Genomic DNA, 15,265 nt, shown 5'->3' on the forward strand with positions numbered 1-15,265 from the left:
TGTTAACATTCTTCTATTTTTGAACTCCAGTTGTCTTAGAGAACTTTTTCCTCCCGCCTCCCTAATCTTAAATCAATTTCCTTTGTTATCTGTTTTTCCTGTCCTTTGTGTTTATTTCAGTTTGAAATTCTGCAGTCGTTAATGTGATTATTTGATAAATACGCTTTCCTTTATTAGTAAGCTCAGTGCCTGATGCAGAGTAGTCTTTTGATAAATATTAGTTACTGGATAATCCCCAGTTAGCTGGACTCTGAAGGGTACTTTAGACTCCGCAAATATTTTCTAAACTTAGTAATCAAAGGAGGTCATGCTGCAGGGTTAAGGTAATGATATCTTAATACATAGTTCTTTCACCCATGAATATCTGAAGATAGTAATGCTTTGGTACAGTTCTACGTTAGATTGCAACCTCCTAAAACAAAGGACCACTTATGAATTGTGTTATCTTGCTCATAATAGCATATGCATATTTATTAGATACAATACTTTTTGTAGGAAGGAGATATGAAATAAGGGTATGACTACATCATTTCCTAAAAAAGAAGATGTTAGTCATTGAAAGACATAATCGGATTTTCCCATAATTCTTTGTTGAACTTAATTTTCCTAAAAAACATTATAAAATGGTGCACTATACACACTGCAGGTCAAATCTCTCCTAGGTGACCTACATTCTCTCACAGTCTTATTTAGGACATACACCTGTGTGGTGAGGATGGCGAAGACCCTTCTGACAATTGAAGGAGTCTGAACGTGGTTTTCTAAAAGAGGTTCAGTTGAATGTTGTTATGTTTTCCCCCAAGCGTACACATCTACCGTTGTCTTGATTGTGTTGTGATTGGCAAACACCAACTGTTACTAAGTATTGAAGGTTTTATTTGGCATTTGGTGGATTGAATCACACTAGTCATGACAACATTTGTTGTGAAGTTAAGGACTTTAAGATAAAGGTAGCGTTCATAAGTATATCAAACAGAAGTCTCTGGCAGTCATAAATGAGTTTTACTATGAGCCTGCTGAGGCCATTTACATAAATGTTCCAGCAGATCCTACTTTATGGGAGCTCTTTTATATTCCTAAAAAAATGAATGGCTTTCTTGCATGTCTTTTACAAAGAGGTGGGTGTTTTTTTTTTTTTTTTTTTTGAGACAGTTTCACTATGTTGCTTGGTAGAGTGCTGTGGCGTCACAGCTCAGAGCAACCTCCAACTCTTGGGCTTAAGCGATTCTCTTGTCTCAGCTTCCCAAGTAGCTGGGACTACAGGCGCCCACCACAATGCCCGGCTATTTTTTGGTTGTAGTTGTCATTGTTGTTTGGCAGGCCCGAGCTGGGTTCGAACCCGCCAGCTCCAGTGTACGTGGCTGGCACCCTAGCCGCTGAGCTGCTGGCGCCCTAGCCACTGAGTTATAGGCACTGAGCTAAGAGGTGGGTGTTGATATCTGTCCAAGCTTAGGAATAAATCTTGAAGGAGGCAGGCGTATGGCGTGAGTTGGATGGAAATAGGACCAGAGGTTGCAAACTGGGACCCACAGGCCAAACACAGCAAATCTGCTCTGCAGGTGTATTTATTGGGATCATATGTGGTTCTTTTTTCAACATTTAAATTGGCTGCCAAGCTGCCAATGCTTTACTTCAAAAAGTCTGGATATATGGCTTGTCTTGAAAAATTGGAATGATTTGGCCATGCTGATATCCTGATTTCTGCATAGTAGCCATCAGTGGAGCTGAGAACCACTCCTTTCTAGATGGGCCAGGCATGGCCACACTGTTCCTAAACTTATGCCAGTGGTTCTCAACCTTCCTAATTGCTGGGTTGTTACAAATGGAAAGAAGGGGTTATGACCCACAGGTTGAGAACCGCTGCCTTCTGCATTCATTTGAATCAACTTCACCCCCCATGAGAAGTGATTATACTGAGAATAAAAATCGTAGTGGATAATTATAAAGGAGATGGCCTTTTACATTTAGATAACATGATCTTTTAAATACATAAACGAGACCTCTTATTCAAGAAGCAAGAGAAGAATTGATCATTTTTGTGATCTGGAAACAGGAGAACAATGAAAACTACCCTGTCTCCCTCCAACCCAGAATGTAGCATTGATTCTCTTCTGACTATTGATTCTAGGCAAAGGTCAAATAGCATTTGAATTGGGTGGAAGGAAATTCTCTACAGGGGCAAAGGCCAGTTGGGTAATTCTTAAATGCCATATTTCACCATCATCCTGGGCACACCTCAGTTGTTCCTGGGCTGCCTCCTGCCTCTCTTTGAATTTTGAGAATGAGAACAAAATGGTCTGAAAAACAGTACTTTCTGGGAAGCACTTACACACATTTGGGATACAAAGAATGCTTCTGTCTTTAATTTTGCTTTGCATAGCTGCCCAGAAAAAAATTAATGCTCTTTCTTATATTTTATCTTTTGGGGAAATTCTAACAGGAAACTTATGATCATCTTCTGGATGTCCAGGTTACTCGGGAGCAATTAAACCACCATCGGAACTTGGCTGAAAATGCTCGAAGTGAACTTGCAGCAACGTTGGTCAAATTTGAATGTGCTCAGTCTGAGGTCAGATTATGCATCTCTACCAATTACAAAAGGGCCTTCTTAGCTTCTTATAAAATCAAGGAGAGCTTAGAGACAATTAGAAGCGAGACAGTGGGATACAGATTTAAAGCTTTTGGCAACATTGACACTAATCCTCTTATTGTGGGCCTATCTCCTAGAATTCCTAGAAGGCTATGCATTTGCCGTGCTGCAAAGCAAGGTGGCTTGGGCTGGGTTTTAAATCCCAGAGGAGCTACACAGTTTTGAGAGATAGGGGGCACCTGAGGATTTGGGTGGCTGGTTTATGGGCCTTGGAGAACTTTTCGCCTCTCCCAGAATATCTTTATTTAATGAAGATTGCCTGTAATTTGGCACTCTCAGGAGGGAATTCTGAACTTCTGTGGTAGTTCCAACTTGGTTGGGGAATCTCAGAAGATGATTGAGATCCATCTACTTTCTAGGCTACATCAGATCTAGAGGGGAGTTTCTGAGAGAGCCTCCCTCAACTCATTCTGCTTATAGCCTGGTAGCCTGAGGTGGCCTAGACTGACCCATAAGGTTTCACTAAAGCTGCCTGAACCACACAGAAAGATAAGTTGATGCAGGTGTGTGTGAATAAGTGTATATGTGTGTATATATATATATACTCACACACAGTCATCATTCTAAATAAGTATACAGGGTCTGACAAAAAGTTGGCAAACTCATCCTAGAAAAAGTGCTGGGAACTTTATTGCTGAGGGTCACTTATGATGACCTTTGAAGTACCCTCTTTGGGAAGCTATGCACTGATATCAGTGCTGAGTCCACCCTTCAAAGCAATTTTGGAGTTCTTTTTCCAGAATGACCATCAGAGCTGTTGTCATATGGAACTCAAAAATACGTAACAACAATAGTGAATGCCACTCAGCAAGACACTGCCACACATCTATATGAACAGAGCCGTGAGACCCCCTGATTACCAAGGTTACGAGACCTTACTGAGTTGTTTGTACAGTGCTGCTAACGTGAGTGCACAGTGCCAAGTTTGTGAACTTAATTGTCAGAGCTCATACCAGAAAGGGTTCCAATATTGCTTTGAAGGGCAGACTAGGTGCTGGCATCAGTACAGAGCTTCCCAAGGAGAATACTTTGAAGGTGACCGTGGTGATACTCAGCAATGAGGTATGGAGCACTTTTTCTAGGACGAATTTGAGAACTTAATTGTTAGAATTAATTATACACTTTCCTACAGTTTTCTTATAGGGTAGTTCTGACATCCTAACTCTATAGTGTATCTATGTTGTTTAGCATTTTGCCACAGAACTCATAAAAGTTAAAATGTTGCCTTAGTATAAATCTTGTAAGGATTTCCATTTTCTTCCATGTTTTTTCCAGAAATTGGTATATTATTTTTCTTTACGACCCACAGTTTGAGTCTAGAAGACAAGTAGGAGAAATTCAGCGGTATATTGAATAGTTTGTATTTACTTGGGAAACAGTTAACAGCTATGAAATCATAAATAGTATGGCTTGTAGGTTCTTTGTCTTACTGTTTATCAACAGCAATAGCAGTAACACAGATTTAGAAATGGGTTACCATTACAAAATATTTTATTGCTTTCTTTGAAATACATATCACAAATGTCTCCTGGAGAGTGAAACTAAATCAACATAAGACAATGCATGGTTTTTGAAAGAGACAGAATATGATGTTGATTACTTAGGTATAACTTCCCATTTGGTAAGATAGATACAAATATTTAAAAGAAAAAAAATCAGGTTAAGTCATAAATAAAAGCATGACATTTTAAATTATAGTTTTGGTTTTCTTAAAGATACTTCAAACTTATATTGTTAAGTTCTTTTCCCTTTTTTTTTAAAAAACTTTTTTTCCCACGGCAGCTTCGAGACCTCCGATCCAAGATGCTTTCTAAAGAAGTGTCCTGTCAAGAGCTGAAGGCTGAAATGGAGAGCTATAAAGAAAACAGTGCCAGAAAATCATCTCTCCTCACCTCTTTGAGAGACAGAGTTCAGGAGTTAGAAGAAGAATCAGCAGCACTTTCCAATTCTAAAATCAGAACAGAAATCACAGCTCACTCTGCAATCAAGGACAACCAGGAATTAAAGAAGAAAATTGTAGAACTAGACGAAAAATTACAGTAAGGACGCTGCAGCGTATTTCTGAGTGTAGCTAGTATTATTATATGAGCGTTTGGTAGAAGAATACCTCTTTGAATGTACGGGCATTTTGCATTAGTTGGTCCTGAAACTCAATTTGGGAAAAAATACTATTTTTTGACCTCAAATATTTTTGGAGTCTTAAAATACTTTTTCCCAGGCTTATTTCTAAATGTTACCAAGAATGCCAACAAACACAGCATTGTCCTAAGCATTTTTATGTTCTATCTATTAGGACTACAAATGCTTACATGTACAATTCAGCCAATGATTCTAAGTAGAGGATTTACCTGAGTGTGGAGTAGCGCACAGTGGGAAGCTTTTATTCAGTAGCTGGGTACACAAATATCCCAGAAACCAGACAACTCCAAACCACCCTGGGCACCCCTCCTTAGGTCCTAGTGCCAGTGTATGCAGAGAACTTACTAGACCTAGGTTTTCCACAGTTTGTTCTGACAAGAGGTGATTAATGAAAAAAAAAAAAAGGAACAAGTTGTTGCTGAAATAGTTTTTAAAACATTCCATATATGATTTAAATATCTTTATTGATGAAATGTTTGACATTTATTTTAATTCTTCTTAAAAAATAATATTATTAGCTACTGTTCTGTTCCTCTCCTTAACTCCTTAAATATTTTCCTGTCCTCATTGTCTCCAACATCTCTCCTCTCTCTTGAATATGCTTTACTGGAAACCACTCGTTAAGGTCACCGGTGAGTACACAGTGCAGGTTGAAGGGTCAGTCTTCTCTTATTTAACCAATCAGCAGTGTCAGTCTCTGTAGATCTTTCTACTTGAACCACCTTCTTCCCTGGGCTTCCAGGACATCATACACACATAGTTTTTATCTTACTTTCCTAGCAGTCTGTTTGGCTGTTCCTCCTTGCCTCCTCATCTTTGAAAGGTGGGCGTGCTTCCGAGCTCAGTCTTTGACCCTATTCTCAATTTTATCTAAATTCACTCTCTTGGTGATCTCATGGCTAAATGCTGGACTCCCACATTTTGATATCTAGCGTGGATCTCCTCCCAGAACCCAAGACTCACATATCTTGCTACTTACTAGACATTTCCACGTGGATGTTCAACAGCCATCTCCAACTTAATGTGTCTAAAACTGAGCTCCTGGTGTTTCCACACAATCCTCCTGTGCTCTGCTTCATCTCATGCAACGATAATTCCATTCTTTTAGTTGATTAGGTCAAAGTTCTGGGTATCATCCTTTGTTCTCTTTCTCCCTCACACTCACAAATCCCATCATACCTATCCTCAAAATGAATTTATATTTTGTCTGCTTTCCACTGTCACCTTGGTGACCACTCACTTGGCCCCAGCCACTATCATCTCTCACCTGCATTACTACAATAGGTGTTCATTACAGCAGCACTATGCTCCGGGACCGATTTCTGTCTTAGTCGGTTTGAGTTGCTATAGCAAAAATACCATAAACTGTGTGGTTTCTAAAGCAGAAAGCTACTCCTTGTGGTTGTGGAGGTTGGAAAGTCCAAGATCAAGGTGCTGACCATGTACTTCCTGCTGAAGGCCTTTCTGGTTTGCAGATGGTGCCACCCTGCTGTGTTCTCACAGGGAACAGAGAGCAGTCATCTCTCTTGCAGCTTTTTTTTTTTTTTTTTTTGCAGTTTGTGGCCGGGGCTGGGTTTGCAACCGCCACCTCCAGCATATGGGGCCGGCGCCTTACTCCTTTGAGCCACAGGCGCCGCCCTCTTGCAGCTCTTTTTATAAGGGCACTAATCCTACTTATGAGGGTGGAGCCTAATTACCTGCCGAAGGCCACCCCCCTTCCACTTCCAAATACCATTGTATTGGGGATTAAGGCTTAAACATATGAACTCCCTGGGGGACACGATATTCACCTTGTTGCAGTGGCTTTCCTGCTTCTGATGGCACTCCCTGTAGCCAGAGTGATCTCGTTAATAAAACACAAATCAGATTATGTCAATCCTTGGCTCAGAGCCCTCAGTGGCTTTTCTTCTAAGGGTAAAGACAGAGTGTTTTCCATGACTCAAGGGCTCATTCCAACCTGCGTTTGCTGCTTTTGGCCCACAGAAGTGATGGTACCTCAGGACCTTTACAATCGCTTGTCCCTTTGCTTGGAAGGCAATTCCCCCAGACGCTGCATGGCTGACCCCACTTCATTTAGGTCTTTACTCAGAAGGCACCTTCTCAGTGAGGTCCTCTGTGAGTACATGTCTACGATTTCACCTCTCAATATCTCTTACCCCCTTTTCTGCTTATTCTTCTCCAGTCCTTTATAACATGCTACATATTTTACATATATTAATATTTCCATTATTGTCTATCTTTCCAACTAGAACATAAGCTTCACACAGCCAAGGATTTTTATCTGTTTTGTTTATTATTGTATCTTTAGCACCTTTAATGGGGACTGATACACAGTAGGTGCTCCATAAGTGTTTATTAAATAAATAAGTCATAAGAATGATATATGCTTATTATAACTTTTTAAATACAGAGGAATGCTAAGAAGAAATTAAAATTACTCAAAACCTTAGGACTACAGAGAAACTATAGCTAATATTTTGTTGAAGAGATTTTCAGACAGGTGTATACAAATGGTGACATGTAATGTAATATTTTTACTGAAAAATGTGTTGTAAATATTTTTAAAATCATTTAGCATATTATTTTAAATAGTGCATTATATTCTATTGCTTGAAATATTGTAAATTACTCAATCAATTCCCTTTGTTGTTTCCTTTGGGAACTTAGTCTTATTTAAAACATTATTATAACCCAAGCTGCAATGAATATCTTATGTGATTATGTTCTTAGGATAGATTCCTGAAACTTTGTTGGGTCAAGTGAAATGTGAATAGAAGTGGAAGTTTTTACAGCCCTTTGGAAGAAGAAATAATATTGAAAACTTGGGGTTAATATATGGGATCATATATAAATCAATCATCATATCATTCATTAACTGTACTTCCTATGAGTCTAAAAGACTGAATAAATATTACCTTTCATGTGCTAAAAATAAGAATTCAGAGATATAGTGATGTTAGTCTTTTACTGTTACACAGTTTTCTAAATAGACGTATGATATGCTTTTGAGTATCTGCAATTACATGCTTTGTTAATCCTTGAATAGAATGAAAGAATTTGCAGTAAACACTCAACATGATAAAAAGGAAAAGCAATAATCATGTTTATTATCTAGGATATTGAAAAAAATGATGCTAAATTACTAAAATGATTCTAATTTGCCTTTAGAGTATGTCCATTTTTTGATGATCTCTTAGTCTCTAACATTTAAAGCATTATTTCAACAAGCCTATCTGAGATTTGAAGTAAAACATTCACATCACACCATAAATCTGATTTTCCTTGACTGGCCATTTCCAATACTCTCCTAATACTCTTCCTGGTACATTTTTAGTTGACACATAATAATTGTACATATTTATGGGATACAGAGTGATATTGTGATATGTGTATACAATATATAATGATCAAATCAGGCTAATTAGCACATTTATCATCTTGAGCATTTATCATTTCTTTGTGTTGTGAACATTCAAAATCCTCTCTGCTTGCTTTTAGAAAAATATACGCTAAATTATTGTTAACTGTATTCACCCTGCAGTGCCACATAACACTAGAAATGATTCCTCCTGCCAGTTGTAACTTAGCATCTGTTAACCAACTTCTCTCTCCTTTCCCCCACCCCCTCTCTATCTTCTGATAACCACAATTCTACTCTACATCTATGAGCTCAATTTTTTTTAGCTTCCCACATGTGAGCGAGAACATGAAGTATTTATCTTTATGTGCCTGACTTATTTCACTTAAGGTAAAGTCCTCCAGTTCCATTTATGTTGCTGTGAATGACAGGGTTTCATTCTTTCATATGGCAGAATAATACTGAATTTTCTTTATCCATATGTCCATTAAGTGGATTCCATATCTTGGGTATTGTGAGTAAGGCTTCAATAAACATGGAGGTGCAGGTGATAAACTGACTTCTTTTTCTTTCTTCCAATACTCCTTAAAGATTCAGGGTGTGTGAAAACTAATTGTGACTTTTGGCTAGAGATTGAATGTCTCTGTTTTCCAGAGGAGGGAACCTTCTTTCTTCCTGGTGTATTTACTATAGTTACGCTTGGCCCTTATGGGCCACTGTACGATGTTAGAAAAGAGAAACAAACCCTGGTTCTCTAGAACCAACATAGAACACTCTCCTCCTTCTCTGTGAAGCCTCAGTAGACATTCGTGGGTGTGTGGATTGCGATCACACATGTAGCAAAGGTCTATGTGTGTTCCGGATGTCTGCCTCTACTTCCGTACATCTTAATTGGCTGAGGATGGGGGACTCGGCCTCCCCTCTTATTACCAGGTCCACCATGCTGTGCAGATTTCCCTATATTTCTGCCCACTACAGGTGCCTGAAATTGCTTCTACTTTTCTCCTTCGCTTGCATGACAATAATTTGCTCTGGGAAACTGTTGTGTTGAAAACGACAATTAGTGATTTCCTACAGAGAGCTTAGTTCTCACTTGGGTTGTTGAATATTATTGTCTATGATGTTAAACCCTGACTTATTTGTTATTCGCCTAACAGAGAGTGTTCAAAGGAAAATGAGGAGAATAAGAAACAAATCTCAAAGAACTTCAGGAAACATGAGGAATTTCTATCTCAACTTTGTGACTGTCTGGATCCAGAAAAGAAGAATGAAAAGGCATCAGAAGAAGATTTAATTTTAAAGGTGTTTTTATGCAAGTTAAAAAGACTGTAAATATAGGGTTGTTCTGACACGTGGTGTGACAGGGAGTGTTGTGGTTGGTGGGGGGATGGCGGGAGAATGGGACAGTAGCCCAAGTGTAGCACTAATTCAGTGAGTGACTCGGGACAAACTGCATCACCTCTCTGAGCCTCCATTCCAAGGTCCCTTTTAGCATTTTTTGGAATAATCATTCTCCAAAAGGGATTAACCATTTTGTCTAAAATATATTTAGGTTGTCACATACAGCTAATTATTCATTTTAATGATGTATTTAAGAGAGTTGTTTTCCTTTTAGTTACAGACAGGAACACACAACTGTGTGTCACATTTGGGATACTTACTGAGGGTTAAGATTATATCTAATGTACTTTTTAAATGTTACACTAATACTGCATATTAATAGTAAAAATCCTACTTTAATGGTAGACTACCATTAAGTTGGAAATTAATGATACTAACTGAGCAATTCAGTTGGCCCATAGTGCTTCATTAGGGTACATGAAAGCATTTGAGTACCTGTGAAATCTTTGCTTATTTACAAACCTTTCCTATCCTTGCTTCCTGACAGATTTCTGTGTAGCCAGTTTTAAAAGCCACCTCTCAGGTGTCTACTAGTATCGTTTTCAGTGTCCTTTCTGAAAGCCACCAAATGATTTCATTTTACTTTAGGAAGTGTTCTGCTTTACCTGTAGGTTTAGCTCAGGTCCACCCAATGGCCTCACAGGTGCTGGAGGCACCTCATCCCCCTCCCTGTGGCTAACATGTGACCACCACGAGCTCAGCTGTAAAAGCCCACTTCCCGCTGTCATTTGGGGATTATCTTTCAAGCCAAGGGATGGAGAAAAGTGAAGGAAAATCAGAAGCCCCTTCTTTTAGAGACAATCTCTACGGGCTAGTCTGGGGGTCTCACTGTTGAGCAGGCTGGTCTTGAACTTTGGCTGAGGCAATGATCCTCCTGTCTCAACCCCCAAAGTGCTGAGATGACAGGTGTGAGCCACTGTGTCCAGCCTATTGTCTGTATTGCTGACACTTTGACATCTGGGGCCCTGCTGACCCAGGAGAGACTGCCCCTCCCACCAGGGCTTCCAGATGCAAACAGACCAATCCAGAGTCCAGACCCGAACCACCTCCTATAACTGGCTCTTCCACCTGGGGCCGCTATCCCTTTGCCCCTGATTAGATACCAGAGCCAGATACCAGACAGCTCAGGGACAGTCCCTACACCTGAGAGCCACTGAAACCATTGAAACCAGCAAATCTAAGCCTGCTCACTCTTCCTGGCTGTTTCTTCCCTGGGAAGAAACAGGAAAGCCTCTTGCCCACATTGCTCACCGCCCCTCCTCCTGACTGGCCCTGGTGCTCCCCATGTGGCCCCAGGTGGCACAGCTTGCCCTTTTCTCTTGGGGATGATGAGTGTTTTGATGGAAATTGTCTGTTGATTTGTCGGCCTCAGCCCACCTGAGTAATAATGGAATCTATACTTTACAACACGTGGTAGGACTTTGGAGTGTTGGTGTCCCCACCACCTGAGCAGGTGTCTGTCTTTAAAAAACAAACAAACAAAACCCCCCTGTTGGGCAAAATCTTGAAGTCTGCTGCTTTGATCAAGCCTGCAGCCTCACTAGGGGTCCCGCCAAGAACAAAATTGCTGCAACTTCAAAACCATGTGCACACACATGCCCAAGGGGCCATGGTCAGAGAGGAGGCATCCTAGTAGTTAGCTTGACATTCAGATACCCACTTCACTGCTGTTTAGGGAGTGCTTACTGTGCTCTGGACTTTGCTCTGGATGCTGGAAATACAGCAGCGAAGGAGACAGGACTGAGTCTGTGCTCTGCTAGCGATTTCCTTATCAAGGGGTAAAGATGGGAAGGACATAAGCTACCAAGTACCTCATGTGAAGGGTGGCAGTGAAGAAAGGCAAGTCAGGATACAGGGGTGGAAAGGGAAACAAGTTAGAGGTGTGGGATGATGGTTTAGGAACAATGGCGGAGGAGTGCCCCCTGCGGCGAGGGCTTTTGTAGGACCTGGAGGAGTGATCATGTGAATGCAAGGAAAAGTGTCTGAGTGAGAGGGAAGCAGTGCTGAGCTGGGAGCAGGGCACCATGTCGGCAGAGTACCGAGGCTCAAAGATAGGTCACTTCCACTGACAGTTGTGATGCTGACGTTAGTCCTGTCTTGTGGGGTTATTTAAGTCCTCCACAGGCCTTCCATGGTCCTCTCCCCAAGGTCTCCCTGCTTTGATTTTTCCCTTGTAAATTTTTTTTTTTTTTTTGAGACAGAGTTTCACTTCGTCGTTCTGGGTAGAGTGCTATGGCATCACAGCTCACAGCAACCTCAAACTTCTGGGCTCAAGTGATTCTCTTGCTTCAGCCTCCCAAGTAGCTGGGACTACAGGCGCCTGTCATGACACCTGGCTATATTTATTTATTTATTTATTTTTTTAGAGACAGAATCTTATTTTGTTGCCCTCAGTAGAGTGCTGTAAATGTCACAGCTCACAGCAACCTCCAGCTCTTGGGCTTAGGCAATTCTCTTGCCTCAGCCTCCCGAGTAGCTGGGACTACAGGTGCCGGCCACAATGCCTGGCTATTTTTTCATTGCAGTTTGGCCGGGGCTCGGTTCAAACCTGCCACCCTCCGTATATGGGGCCCATGCCCTACTCACTGAGCCACAGGCACCAACCACTTGTCTATTTTTAGAGATGGGGTTTCCTCTTGTTCAGGCTGGTGTCCAACTCCTGAGCTCCACAGATCCACCCACCTCCACCTCCCAGAGTGTTAGGCCAGCTCCCCTGGTAAGTCTTACAAATGCTCCCAGTTAGCAAGTGGAAAGGGAAAAGTCCTGCTAATCCCAGCCCTCAAGGACAACCACTGTTAGAGCACTTTATTCAGAATTTTTCTTTGCTTATATTAATTAGAGGGGTATTAAAACCATAGTCCCGTCTTCTCTATTTCCCCCAGTGCCAGGTACTGCCGTGCAGGCAGTAGGCCCTCCCTTTATCGCCTGTTGTGACTCCTGGAGCTCACCTCCCCTGGAGTGTTTTGCAGCCCGGGGCTTGTTGGGGCAGGTTCTGCCTGGGAAGTTTTGGGCTTACCTCTCCTCATCCTTGCCTTGTGGCTGCCTTTTAAATAATTTTAATTTGACCACCAGCTCTGTACCTAACAGCAGCATTTTGAGGCTGCCTTTGAAATTGTGATCCTTTGAGTCCATGCAGGCATTTTTTACTGTTTGGTAATACACTGGGGGGTAGTGAGTTGCTTTAGAGAAAGGGCACGGAATTGTTAATTTTTATAGGATAGCTGTAATTGCTTTTCTTCAGCTCAGAGAGCTGTGCAAAGAAAATGCCTCCATGAAAGGACAGATTGTTACTCTTGAAGAGACTATAAATGTCCATGAGATGGAGGCAAAAGCCAGCAGAGAAACGATCAGGAGGCTGGCTTCAGAAGTCAACAGAGAGCAGAGAAAAGCTGCCTCCTGCGCTGAAGAGAAAGGCCAGCTGAACCAGGTACAGTACGTGAAGTGTGCGTGTGCATCTGTGATCGTATTCAGGGAGCAGAGATGGAAAGGCGGCTTTGAATGGGGCACCAGAATTACTGAGCACGGTTTTAAAAGGCTGCTGTCAGGAGGAGGGCTGGGGACAATGTGGGACAAAGTATCCTGAACAGGCCATTTGATATATATATCTCCCTATATTGAATATTCTAGTTGGGAAAAAAAGAATACAAAATACTTAAAAGTAAAGAATTTGTACGGATGACTTACTTTAGTTAAGTTATAAGGACTTAAAGGAATTTAAATGTAATATATTTGGAATAAATAGATCATATATTTATAAGATACAGAATTCTAAATGTATAAAAGATTATATGGTGAATAGTTTTCCCCCTACTCACCCCCCTAGCCACCCAGTTCTTCTCAGAGGCAACCTCTCTATTGATGATTTTTATATACACCTCTGGAAATATTTATACCCATATATGCATATTTTATTTATTTATTTTCCAATTTTTATTTATTTATTTTGTAGAGACAGAGTCTCATTTTATCACCCTTGGTAGAGTGCTGTGGCATCACAGCTCACAGCAACCTCCAACTCCTGGGCTTACGCGATTCTCTTGCCTTAGGCTCCGGAGTAGCTGGGACTACAGGCGCCCGCCACAACACCCTGCTAATTTTTTTTTGTTGCAGTTTGGTTGGGACCAGGTTTGAACCCACCACCCTCAGTATATGGGGCCGGCGCCCTACTTACTGAGCCACAGGCACTGCCCCTATTTTCCAATATTTTATTAGGCAATTTTTTTTTTTGGTAGAGACAGAGTCTTACTTTATGGCCCTCAGTAGAGTACCGTGGCCTCACACAGCTCACAGCAACCTCCAACTCATGGGCTTAAGCGATTCTCTTGCCTCAGCCTCCCGAGTAGCTGGGACTACAGGCACCCGCCACAACGCCCGGCTATTTTTTTTTTTTTTTTTTTTGGTTGCAGTTTGGCCGGGGCCGGGTTTGAACCTGCTACCCTCTGTATATGGGGCCAGCGCCCTACCGACTGAGCCACAGGCGCCGCCCTATTAGGCAATTTTTTAAACATACACTACAGTTGAAAGAATCATATAGGACGTGTGGGTTAATCATACACTTAACCCATACGTCCACCACATACATTTTATGACTTTTTCTTCTTCTTCACATGTAGGAAATTTGTTCATGGGGAGACCACAAGTTTTGTTTTTATTATTTTTAACACAAATGGTGACATACTGTGCACACTATATGTTCCTCCTTTCACTTATTTTCAACGTACATGGCAATATGCTACACACTATTATGAATGAGGTTGCTAGAATGATCTTATATCATTCCTCATGTGTGAAAATGTATTAGTAAGACAAAGGCAAGAGATCAAAAGGACATGGATATCACAGTTTTGAGAGATATTGTCAAAGCACCGTGACTCTTGATTATAAACTTTCATCAACACAACAAATTGGCAGATCTTTTCAAATGAGCTAGAACACGTCCGAGCATGAAGATGAATACTGTATGTTTTGTGACACTATATAGTCCCTTGATTGTATTCTTCAAATTTTGTAACAAGAAATGAATTATAGGGTTAATAATCAGGATCCATTTCTAAAAGCAAAATGAGTTAGTACAATCAATTAATAAAAGTAGCTGGGAGAAAAATACGTGGCAAGGAAAGTAGGTGGAAATTAAGATTAGCTGAGGACTGGTGTGAATAAGGAGGAGCTCTGGGGAGGGTGAAGGCCTCCTGCTATCCCACAGGCTGAGGAGGGGGTGGTGGAGTTGGGGGGTGCAGGAGAAGAAGCTGGCTTTGTGGTAACTTCTTTTGGGCTTTCCCTGTCTATAGTAACATCACCGCCAAAGTGAAGTGAGATGGGAAGCTCCAGTGTGACAGTGAACCACAGTCCTGATCCTAATTTCTATTCCCCCACACCTCCTAGTTCTCTGAAACAAAAAAATACTCTCACCACTCGCTTTATTTTCCTGACCCATTAGCTTTGTGGAGAGTACAGACTTTATTATTATTGTTATCTCCCTTGTCTTAGTCAGTGTGGGCTACCAGAACAAAATACTACAGACTTTGGGGCTTCTGTCCAACATCAGGTGCTGGCATGGTCAGATTCTGGTGAGGAATCTTCCTGGTTTGTAGATGGCTGCCTTCTCCCTTGTCCTCACAAGTCAGAGTGAGCAAGCTCTCTGGTGTCTCTTTTTAGAAGGGCACTAATCCCACTCTGAGGGCCCCACCATCATGACCTCATCTAAGGCTAATTTCTTC

The 15,265-nt window shown here is 41.2% G+C and overlaps 1 protein-coding gene across 6 annotated transcripts in view; it reads left to right on the top strand.

Annotated features, from left to right (window-relative positions):
- The window catches only part of ARMT1 (acidic residue methyltransferase 1), a 205,892-nt gene that overhangs the window by 94,461 nt on the left and 96,166 nt on the right, over positions 1–15,265 (top strand). For 5 of the 6 annotated variants that reach the window (XM_053592417.1, XM_053592418.1, XM_053592419.1 and 2 more), the window contains 4 exons: positions 2,441–2,569; positions 4,433–4,689; positions 9,305–9,449; positions 12,790–12,975. In XM_053592417.1, the coding sequence (XP_053448392.1) occupies positions 2,441–2,569; positions 4,433–4,689; positions 9,305–9,449; positions 12,790–12,975 (717 nt within the window). Of the gene's footprint in view, positions 1–2,252; positions 2,296–2,440; positions 2,570–4,432; positions 4,690–9,304; positions 9,450–12,789; positions 12,976–15,265 lie in introns of those variants that run through there. The other variant, XM_053592422.1, reaches the window with a different exon arrangement.

This window comes from Nycticebus coucang, chromosome 5, assembly GCF_027406575.1.
Source record: "Nycticebus coucang isolate mNycCou1 chromosome 5, mNycCou1.pri, whole genome shotgun sequence".
NCBI classification, from domain to species: Eukaryota; Metazoa; Chordata; class Mammalia; order Primates; family Lorisidae; genus Nycticebus; species Nycticebus coucang.